This window comes from Juglans microcarpa x Juglans regia, chromosome 8S, assembly GCF_004785595.1.
Source record: "Juglans microcarpa x Juglans regia isolate MS1-56 chromosome 8S, Jm3101_v1.0, whole genome shotgun sequence".
Classification (NCBI taxonomy): Eukaryota; Viridiplantae; Streptophyta; class Magnoliopsida; order Fagales; family Juglandaceae; genus Juglans; species Juglans microcarpa x Juglans regia.
The window spans coordinates 920,569-933,080 of record NC_054609.1 but is presented as its reverse complement, the minus strand read 5'-3'; the positions used below and the strand labels follow the sequence as shown (position 1 = coordinate 933,080).

The 12,512-nt window shown below is 32.8% G+C and overlaps 1 protein-coding gene across 1 annotated transcript; it reads left to right on the top strand.

The window, feature by feature from the left end:
* The first annotated feature begins 407 nt into the window (after positions 1–407).
* On the top strand, positions 408–3,157 carry LOC121244465 (peroxidase 12-like). Its single transcript, XM_041142542.1, has 3 exons — positions 408–834; positions 1,318–1,512; positions 2,390–3,157. The coding sequence occupies exons 1-3, from the start codon at positions 589–591 to the stop codon at positions 3,014–3,016; spliced, it is 1,068 nt and encodes a 355-aa protein (XP_040998476.1). The 5' UTR covers positions 408–588; the 3' UTR covers positions 3,017–3,157.
* The last annotated feature ends 9,355 nt before the right edge of the window (positions 3,158–12,512 follow it).

The following is a 12,512-nucleotide window of genomic DNA, read 5'->3' as shown; positions in this document are numbered from 1 at the left end:
GTATATAATATTACTCGATATGAGATGAGATTATTTTAGATAAAAGTAAAAAGTTGAAAAAAATATTATTTTTAATATTAATACTATTATAAAATTATAAAAAATTGAATTATTTATTATATTTAATATGAAAATTTAAAAAAATTATAATGATATTTTTAAATTTTATTTTTCGTGTCCCTATTTCCTAAACAAAGGAGTGTGCCGCTTGTCCACTAACAACGTCTATTTTTCTCTTGGTTGCCAAATTTGATTAGATTTGGTAGAAAATAGAAAAAAAAAATGTTATCTGCTTTTTTTATGCTGTTAATGTTTTGCCAGTCTTAACAGTAACGGATAAGATTTCGAATCTTGTGAACTCCACACGCTTTTTTATATTCCAAGTTGCAAACTTGCAGTGTGAAAGTGTTACAATAATCCATGGCTTTTTGGACATTTTGAGGTACCCTTCCCATTCCCTTGAAAAGTCCAAGGTGAGACTATTCAAATATCTTGTACTGTAATCGTCTGCAAGCTTACCATCTAAGCTGTCTGGTTTTTATATAAAGCTCCCCCATTTGCTCTTTCTCTGCACAATCAAAACCCACCATGGCTGGTTTTACTTCTTTTTCCTCTGTGCTTTTGATTTCTTCTCTTTTACTGGTTTCCTATGCTTTTGCCGCAGAGGTAAAATCCTCCGTCCCTATAGTGAAAGGGCTCTCATGGTCATTCTACGACTCTAAATGCCCTAAGCTTGAATCCATCGTCAGAAAGCAGCTCAAGAAGGTTTTCAAGGAGGATATCGGCCAAGCTGCAGGCTTGCTGCGCCTCCATTTCCATGACTGCTTTGTTCAGGTAACAAAACTAGTCTAGCTTAAGCTCATCATCAGAAGATTATGCACTTGAACGCTTTAAAAATCATTGCAAAACTCTGTAGAAAAAGTGTTTTGACAGCATAAAAAATAATGGGTGACTGCTTTTCCTCCATGAAAAGCTTTCTATCTTACTAATAGCCCTAATCTTGATCGATCTTCTCAATTTTAGTTCCTTGATCATGTCTGCAAATAGGAAATAGGACTTCTCCATGACTTCCAGTATCTATAGAGAAGAAAAGTCTGGACTTGTCCTTTTCACATGGGCCATTCTAATACAAGAAAAGACAACTTCATCTCAGGCTAAACTTACTTGCTAATCAAACAAAGTTTATTAGCCTTAACCAAAACTTTTTTTTTGGGTTTTTTATGGCATGTTTCGGTAGCAAACAACATTTTGTGAGCATTTCTTAGCCATATTAAACTGTTTTATTCCTTAAATTTTTGCATCTCACTTTCGATGCAGGGATGTGATGCTTCTGTGTTGCTTGATGGATCAGCCAGTGGTCCGAGCGAGCAGGATGCGCCTCCAAACCTCACCTTGAGAGCTAAGGCTTTTGAGATCATCAGTGATCTCCGTGACCTCGTCCATGACAAGTGCGGAAGGGTCGTTTCTTGCGCGGACATCACTGCTCTTGCTGCGCGTGATGCTGTTTTTCTGGTGCTTACTGCTTACCTTTGGTCCTTTAGTACATCCTCTTTACTTTTTTGTCGCACTGCATAGAATCTAGACAGCTAATTCACCACCAAACGCCAGTTTGTCACTTATATTCTTCGTACTCTCCTCTCCATCTTCTTCTTTTTCTTCTCCCTCCTCTTTTTTTTTTCTTTTTTTTTTTCCTGTTTTTTTTAATTTTTTAATTGAAGAAAGAGAAATATTTAAGAATAAAAGAAATAAAAGAATCATATAAAAATAAATTTATAAATAGAAATACTTTATCAACAAAAGAATCATATAAAATTAAATTTATAACCTTTAATGTAGTCCGTCGTATTGTAAAATTATTTTTATTATAAAATACATTTAACTCATCTCAGGAAGTCACATCAATTTTTAAATATATTTTTATATAATCTCTTTGTGATTGGAACGAATCTCTTTAAAAAATAATTTAATACAAAAAATATCATAAAAATAAACTAACCAATTATTTAATATGATATATTAAATTAAAAAATTAATTTTATTATAAAATATATCTAATATAAAACTATGTCAATAAGGAGATTTATTTTTATAGTATCTCATTATTTTTTTTAATCTAATAAAAGTCAGTAATTCCATAATTGAAGCAACAACTAAATTAGCTATAAAAATTGACATAAAAATAAAATTTATTTTATTTGTTTATTTCTCTGCGAGATTTGAGATTTGTATCTTCTGTTGGACCAGCAACTAGATGAAATTATTTGCAGTTCTGCAATGAAGCTTGGAAATCAATTAGAGAAACTATATTTTTTTTCATAAACATGCATTAGTAGGTATTGCCTTGGAAAATATTTCATGTAACTTATGCTGAACCTCTTACTCCCTGCAGTCAGGAGGCCCCGATTATGCCGTGCCACTTGGAAGGCGGGACGGACTAAACTTTGCAACACAGGAAGTAACATTGGCCAACCTCCCCCCACCTACAAGCACCACCAGTGACCTTCTTGCCAACCTGTCCTCCAAAAACTTTGACGCCACCGATATCGTAGCCCTCTCCGGTGGTCACACCATCGGCGTCGGTCACTGTGCCGGCTTCACTGGTCGCCTCTACCCGACTCAAGACTCTACCATGGACAAGACCTTCGCCAAAGACCTCAAGGAAATATGTCCCACATTGGATTCCAATGGCTCCACAGTTTTGGATATCCGGTCCCCCAACAAGTTTGATAATAAGTACTATGTTGATCTCATGAATCGCCAAGGCTTGTTCACCTCAGACCAAGATTTGTACACTGATAAAAGGACAAGGGACATTGTCACTAGCTTTGCTGTTGATGAGGAGCTCTTCTTTGAGAAGTTTGTTGATTTCATGACCAAGATGGGGCAACTTAGCGTGTTGACTGGCACGAAAGGAGAAGTTCGTGCAAATTGCTCCGTGAGGAACTCTGATAATGTAAAACTGAAAACTTTGGTGGAAGAAGAAGAAGAGGAGGCAGCTGCTCATTATGAGTTGTAGGGTTGTTTGCCTGTTTCCATTTCTTAACTTGGTTTATGTATTTCTATTTTCTTTTTTGTCGAGCTTTTGTATTTCAGGGTTTCAAGGGATCAGTACACTGCTTGTGATCTAATGTTAATAAGACTGTTTTTCTTTGACAAATTTGAGGATAATTCTGTCGGTTGGATTAGATCAAAGTAAGATCCTATATTAGTGTCTAAATCATATATATATTAGTTTATTATTATTATTATTGTGGATAAAATATAATTTATTAAATTAACAAATGCAGGCGGTGGATCATGGGGAGGAGATTGCAATAAATTATACCTAAAAGCAATTAATATGGAGAGACAAAACACATTAATAATTAATGGCTCGTTGAATTGGTCTCATATTGCTTAGCTTGATGCCAAAATGAAAACACTTTTAAATTCCATGTTGGATGGATGGAGGAAGATAGAAATGAATGAATATATATGAATGATGAAAGTGGGTTGAATGTCAAGTTTTATATTATTTCTTCATTAGATAGAACTATATGTTACATGTGATAAAATTATAGGGAGATTTAATAAAAGTAAATAATTTATAAGTTGATGATCTTATCCGTTATATTTATTTTAAAATAAAAGTAATTTTATAATTTAACGTAACCCTTCAAAACACGTCAATTAGGAAGTTTATTTTGATAAATTTTTTTGTAACTAAAGTATTTCTTTATAATAGTTATAATCATGATCTCACTTATAATACATGTTGACTGATATTTTAAAGTACACTAGAATATATATGCTAAATATTTAATGATAGTTGTAGTTGTGAGTGTAAAAATAACGCGCAATTACTTTTAAAAAAATGAATAAATATAGGATTCACATAAAAGAAAATTAAATTTTTAATAGTAGATCTCACTCTTTTTCAAATAACTGTATAGTACTTGTGCATTTCACGAATATATGTAGCATTATTCTTAATTTTATTTTTAATTTTAATTTAAAAATGATACTCATAGTTTTACGGGTGTAAATTCTAGACTGTTTTTTTTTTAAAAAAATAAATAAATAAAAAACGTACATGAAAAAAAATATGGATTCGACTCTCTGAAAAAATAAGTGTGCAGAACTTACACATGGTAAAACTTAAATTTAGTATTACTTTATTAATTTAGTTTTTCAAAATAATATTTATTAAAGTTATCACTTATCAATTTTATATACTGAATAAATTATATGCTCAATTAATGTTAAAGGTAGTCCTTCACATAGAACGTGTTTAAAAAGTCGTATTTCTTTATTAGCCATCGTTGTTTTTCTAAGTAAATGGGCATTATTTTATCATTCACTGGTCTTTAAAGATGTCGTGACCTACATTAATTACTGGCTGGTCTATACCTGCCACGGCATTGAACTATCCTGTAAGTCATCAAATAACAACCAAAGACATTGAATTGTCTTAAAATACTAATTATTTTTATGTTTGAAAAACAGTGTCTTGACTAATTAATGAAATCTGATCAGGTGAGTTAGGTATGGCTCACTGGTGGACACGAGCCCTTTACTTGCAACAGACTGCATATGTTTCTGTTGCACGATCATACAAATATAGTGTTACAGTAAAAAAAAAAAATTATAAAAAAATAATATAATAAATTAATATAATTTTATATTATTTGTTAAATTTATTTTATAATAAAAATAATTTTATAATTTGATAAATTATCATCAAATCATATCAGTTTGATTTTTATGTAATTCTTTTATAAATAAAATATTTACTCTTTTACAAAAGGATAATGTTATGATGCATACAAAATGTGAACTCCAAATATACACATGAGTATAAATAGTTTTTTTCTTTTTTTTTTTAAAAAAAGTATTTTTAAAACATTCTCAATCATTAAGAAAAAATTAAAAAAAATATAAATTTAGTAATCGTTACTTTTTAACCATTAAAAAAATAAAATATATAAATAGTAGTACTTGACATTTTGCTCTTAAATACGCAAGAAAATTGACCCATTCCTAACCTAATAATATAGTAATTGACGCATGCAGCTCAGTGGTAAATGCAAGTAGAGGGCGGGCGTGGGCTATATATATATATGTAGGTCTGATCAATTTTCAACAATGTTGGAAAAATGTGGTATTCCTATCTAATTCTTATATCAATTTAACAACTTTAAATAAGAGACATACAAATATTATAAAACTTACTTAATCTTTTCTCTCCAACGGATAATATTATTGTAAATCAGACGGACAAAGACTTTCTTCCACTTGTCTTACTTTGCATCTCCTAATTAATTTAGTTGCTATGACTTTTCCTCGCAATTTAGGCTATGTAATTTAGATCGATGTTGAGACGATCTTAGATAATCTATAAATAACAATAAAAAATAATATAAAAGAATAATAAACTGTTTCTAGTATGGATAAGGCTACTATACCGCCCAGCGTTTACAATTGAACGTGCTGCTCAATCATTTTTTTTAATATTTTTTAATATATTTAAATATTTTTTAAAAATTAAAAAATATATCAATATATTTAAAATTATTTTCTTAACTACTAAGTCAAAAATAAAAAAATAAAAAAAAGACCAGAAGTCAGTTTGAGCGATCAAACCTGGAGGGCATAGAAGCTTTTCCCATACAGTATACGTAAGCCTAGTTGCAGGGTGAAACAGTGAGAACCGTACCGGGGTTTGTGGCATAAACGTGGATGCGGAACGCGGTATGCAACGTCGTCGTCTAACATTTAATAATATGTTTCGAGGCATCCATAAATTCCTCGCAAGCTGTCTAAAGCCATACTTAAATTTTATTTGTTGTTGATTTGCAGACTAATTAAGCTTGTAAATATTTCCCGTACGACGCTTAAAAACACTTGATCATGCGAAGAATATCGAGAGATATTTTCATTGTGGCTTCGACCCTTTTAAAAACACTTGATGTACGTATTGAATATTAATTAGACATGACTATATATATATATATATAAATAATTATATTTGAAAGCTTTTATAACACACATCATTCACATGATATAATAATTTAAGTGATAAATTTTAAAATTTAAATTTTATAAATCAAATTATATCATATAAATAGTGTGTGGTGTAAAAGTTTTCAAATAGCACTAGTAGTACTTCTCCTATATATGTGTGAAAAATGATATTTACAGGTTTATAGTATGCAATTTCATGCACTCTCTTTAAAAAAATAAATAAATCTAATCCACATGATAAAAAATTATTTTTTTAATAGTAGATCTCACTTTTTTTTCAAAGAGATCAGTGCGTGAAACTTACACACTAGATTGTATCTAGCATTACTCTATATGTATTGATCACAGTACTTATTTTCTTATAATTAATATATTGTAATTTGTATGTTTGTTTATGTCCTACCCATATACTAATGTGAGCCTTGTTTTTATTAGTTTAGACAAATTATTGCTGAGAAGAAAAAAAAGAAGATATTTGATGCAAAAATTTGTGGGAGTAGACAGTTAACTCTGTCCCTGCATGGGCTCTTGCCCATATGGCAATTGCAAGCGCAAAGTCTTGGTGATTCACAAAAGTTAATAATTCACTCAACACCATAGTCAGACTTATTTTCCAAATAATTTATCCAATTAATCATGACCCCATAGTTGAATTGATGAGCTAGCTAGAGGTACTTTAGGTTAAGGTGATGGGAAATGCCAAGTCTTAAGTCATTTTTAATCCTAATTACTTAAACACAAAAAGTAATAATAAAAATACAATTAATATAATTACTACAACGAAAATCTTTCCATAGCAAGGCCATATATCTATCTATATATATATATAGAGAGAGAGAGAGAGAGAGAGAGAGAGAGAGTACCTTAAATATTCATGGATCGGATTGAAGAAACAGATCATATATATATATATATATATATAGGGACCTGATCTTCTATATTATAGATATGGATCTTGATTTTATGTGTTAATGACTCATGCAAAAATCACCCTTCATGAGTAGAGAGCCTTCAATGACGAGAGAGAACAGAAACAAAAAAGAGAAAAAGAGAAAGAGAAGTGTTATTGCTACAAAGTATAATTAATATGTTTCATTTCCTATATAATTTATAATGGGTATTCATGATCGATCGAAAGTCTTTCAGCATAATGAACTTGGATTTAAGTTCTTACCAATTCTCCCCAAAGTTCTTGTTTGTATAGATATGTAGAAGGACAGACATATATAAGCTAGCTAGGCAGATCATGATCGTCTTGATACTCACCATTATAAGTACTATTTATCTGGCCCGCGTGGTACTAATTAATATATATATATATATTTATATATAAGCTACAACAATATTAAACCCTATAGAAAATCTGAATCCGCTAGAAAATAGAGAAAAAAGTGATCTCTTAATATATAACTCAAGTTTATATAATTGCACCAAAAGATTCAAGATGAGTACGTAAGAATATATAGAATTCTTGAACATGTATTGACAATATTATTGGCTACGTACCTCGATGATCAAATAGCTAGCCTAGGTCTAGCTAGTAACGTACGTACCAAAATCCTCTCGGGTTGTCGATCGTATTTCGAACTGATTAATTTCTTCCTTAAATCTTTTTCTTTTAATTTATTTAAAGGAGGTGATTCTTTTCCTAGTACATCATATATAAGCTAGCTAGGATTAATTCATTGCATTGCATGAAAAAGTTGAAATATGAATTTTTATTTGTTTATTTATTTCATGAGGAGTCATGTACATGGGCTATATATTATTTATAGAGATCAATCTGTATAGTTCTGAATGGCTGAGATCGAAGTGGCCACGACATGAAGCCAAGAAAAACTTATTTGCAAGCTGTAATAATCAATTGCAAATGTGTGTGTGTGAGTGTGTGTGTGTGTGTGTGAGAGAGAGAGAGAGAGAGAGAGAGAGAGAGAGAGAGAGAGAGAGAGATGTTCAATTTGATAATATTTTTTGGATGGCGATCAGGAACTCAAACTCATTAATCACTGTAGAGCGCAGAGCTTGAATAATCCAACAAGTGATTGGTTGTACAAGATTGGATTGTACTGAGACATGTTGGGACTGGGGAGCCGAGATTCCAGACATGTTTTCAGATATTTGGCTTCGAAGTATGCATACATATATGACTGTGACCATCACCCTGCATGGCCGCATGCATGTCCCCGTGAGATCATGTTGACGAGAACTTCCTACCTAGCTCGATCCTTGCAAGGAAATCGGATCGACCCTTTCAATGGGGTACCCCGCAATTATGTCAAAACTATAATTAGCTACAATTGGGATCAATGGCTCTCTCTCTCTCTCTCTTTCTCTCTCTCTCTCTCTCTCTATTAAAAATCTTCATGTAAGTTAAGATCATTAACTTGGACAAAACTTTAGGGACATGCATGCATGCCAAAACAACATTAGCAACATCAAAGTACTGATAATTTAGATATGATGAACATGAAGGCCGCAGCTGGCAGCATGTTGGTTGTTAAGTATGATTTTATGTTTCTCAAAAGATTTTGTTTGGGACCACGAAATTATTAAATCTTTAATTATTTACCCTAAATATTAAGTTTATAATAAACGCATGCATGCTAGGTTTTATATAGCTAGATTAATGATTTGGACCCAACATGTCGGATTCCAGTCTACAATATAAGCCCCATTGAACGCTATCATGCATGAACAACTCCAGGCCGGTGGCCATGCTCTCACTATCATAATTAACGGAAGTAAGCAACAAAGTAGTTGAACGTAGCTAACTCGCTATTAATACTGTATGTAGGGTGATGGATGATCTATTTCATCAATTCAGTTATCTTTTCTTTCTACTACTACTTTTAGATCTTGAAATTCAAACAAAACTCTTAAGACAGGGAATATGACTAGCTAGGGCGCCTAATCTCACTGCATGATTCATTTATTTTTGATCAGGTATATCCAAAGTGGCCGATATTGCAAATGAATACTACTTAATGATCTTTATATTTCTCCATTTCTTTCTTCAATTTTTTTTTTTATTATTTATATCTGATCATTTCACTTTTTATATGATTAAGTTTAATTAAGAACATGAATTTCCATAAAAAAATGTAACAAAAATTGGAAAATCTTGAACTTGAAGGTGCTGGTACATGGTGCATGAATATTAATTGTTGACAATGTCAGCAATAATTGGTACAAAATTAATCAGCCTTTTGAATCAACGCATGAAGCATTGAATCTGAAACCCAATAACGTGTTTGAGAATATAATGTCCACAAAGCAAATATATATAGCGGGTTGTGTTCAGATTGACCTAATTTCCACATAGATCTTTAATATTTTAAGTTGAGCTTGCGAGATTCATGCATGCACCAACCAAGCCATATATACATGATGAGTCCCACACATCAGTACCAAGCCATGACTTGAGAGTCCCCCACGTTGTTGCCTCTAATCTATGCTCTATATGTTTGAGAAATGTTTTGTGCAACTTCTAAATAGACAAGGTTCGTGCAATCTCTCTGTAAAATAGTGGGCCCACCTTAAAAAGTATATAAAAAAAACTTAATATTTTTTAGTGGAGTCTACTTTTTTTACAAAAAACTTGAATGTGTGAGCTAGGCTTATTTATTTGAAACTTGTACGTAACATTACTCATATCTACTATCACACACACCGCTATATATAGCTTACTCCTTGGTCATGGCTCTGCCGAATCTATCCATCCTAGCCCCTCCACCTCCGACACATGAACCCTACACACATTACTACCATGCACGGGTGTCTCTCCGGTTTATTGTCAAAATCCAGTTTGGTCCATTCATATCTATATATCCAATTGCGTTCTCGCTTTCTCTTAACAACAATTTGGAATTGGATCGAAGTGAGAAAGCTAGATCTATTAAAATCATCCAAACAGACAACTACAATGCCTCTCTTTCGGTTGTTGCTTTAAAATGCTGCTCTATAGACCACTATAATTTGGATTCCATACAGACCGTCATTTTAGACAATCCCTGGCTGGAGTACTATATTATAATGTGGTCCAATGTAATTCTTTTACTTTTATTTTAACCATTGTGTCTTGTACGTACGTGTAATGATATTGTTGTTAGGCAGCATTTGAAAAGAAATAAGAAACCCACTAAGACATTCAAAGCACAATAACATGTGATCACCTACTATCTTAGTCCATACTTTTACAAGAAATGATTGAACTTGATTATCACAGCTTCCAATAAAGGAAGAGGCCACTAGCATAAATTAATATCGAGTGGTTTTTTCAATATAAGAGGTAAAAACCGATCGATATACAGAGATGTCAGCCTACATATATAGTAGTTTTCCTTTTATTAAGTCGATTATAGATCTCTAAATTATATGAAATCACTACTTATTTCAAAAGTTTAAACTGATGGTAAGAGTTAGATTCTGTTATTTATTTTATATCTTAACGGATCATTTACAGTACTCTACATTGAGTCTAAGCGCGCAATCATATGTAGACAATGGTGGGACTTGCATACGAAGAGGATCCTCATGAAGTTTAGGGAGCACATTTCATAGATATACCACAATTACTAAAGTTCGTGCTTGTTCCTAACAGAAACTTGCACGAGATTATCCCCACCACAAAAAATATATATATTCTGCATTAAGAATAACCAGAGAGATATATGCAAGAAAGTAGAGTGAACATGATAATGCCCTAATGCATGCATGAAACAGGAAGGCCCCACAGAGCACCAAGCCAGCAAAAGTAGGGCATAAAGTGGGGAGATCATGACTCCATATTGCTTTTCATAAAGATTAGGTAATTAGCTTATTTCTACTGTTCCTATAAATTGACACAGCAATATATATATATGTGTGTATATATATATATATATATATATATATATATATATATATATTCTTATCCCCCCATGCAAAAAGGAATTCAAGCGCATCCCCCCAAATTGGCCAAACTAAACCTTCTTAAAGTGGATGATCCCCACCACCATCGATCACTCTCAACCTTGTGAACTCATTTTTGCTAATTAAGCTAATTAATGGCATCTATACCCCACACCCACTGGCCCTCATGATTCCCAACAGTCACAAAAACCCTAAAGCAGCCTTCCTTCCAACATCACACATGGACCACCACCACACCGAATCATTAATGACGCTGATCACAACCCTTTCTCTAGCTAGCATTTCTGATACTTCTCGAGTCTCGACCGACGAGTCGACGACCCTATATATATATATAACACAGAGAATACATTTTCCTAGCAAATTGAGTTAGTTTATGGCCATGGAAAAGAGCAGGTCATTCCCAGAATACTCCTCGTCATATTCCGGGGAATTTGGGTTCCAGGATCGGGAACAAGCAAACTCCTACAACTTTAATGGGCCGTGTGAAAAGGGAAACGGCTTCGCTGTCTCGAGTGATCCAGAGCTGAAGAGGAAAAGGAGAATTGCTTCTTATAACGTCTTCACCTTGGAAGGTAGGCTTAAGTCTAATGTAAGGAACAGCCTCAAGTGGATCAAAGGCAAGCTAAGCGATATACGTTATGGTGTGTGATGATCAGTCATGTAATTTAGAGTACTCTGATCTGTAACCTCTCTCTCTCTCTTTCTTCTCTCTCTGAGGTCTCACTTCTCATTCTCTGTATATTTTGTTTCGTGGTCTTGTTTGATATTTGGTGATCGAGGGAAATTTTCTTCAAAAGAGTGGAGAAAAAAGGAAGACATCTTGAGAGGAATTATTCCCTCATTGAAAAACATCATTTCAAAAGTGGCATGATGTTTGATCATATTACAAGTGTGAAACGTCCCTTTGTGTCGAAAAATGAATGCCATGCATCACATGAGTACGAGAGTACGGTATTGGGGTGTAATATGGTTTTTGGTGAAATATATTAGTTGTGTTTTAATTTCGTTCTTTTCCTTTTTCTCTTATATATGATTAGGAATAAAAAAAACCAAAAATTAGAACGATTTTATTAACGATCCTTCAGAGTTTTTTCTTTTCAAAACTAGTTTTAACCGTTTTCTGTTCACTGTTCTATGTATATATGCAAAAGTGATGGACACAAAAATTGAATTAATATGGAGGTCAATCAATTTAATTGGGTCGTGATCACACGCCTAATTCATGTCATCAAGCCACGATGATCTTATCTATATATATATATATATATATATATATATGATCATGGAGCTGACAGAAGTTGGAGCTATTAAATTATAAGGAAGATCACAATCTAATCATGAAGACAGAAATTAAAGGGTGATGAGATAAGGAGTTTCATTCCTGCAAATTTTTTCAAGCCTGGGCAAAGGCCAGGGGGGCAAACCAAAACTCATCGTCTCCTGGATTTGGGTATACTTTGGGTTCAGATTTGGCAACACACAAGTACTTTAGCCTAAGCTTTGACAGACCTGGATTATGTTTATTCATACGGAAACTCAAGACATGATCATAAATGTCTTGATGATGATGTTGATATCTAGGGGGAAAACAGTAA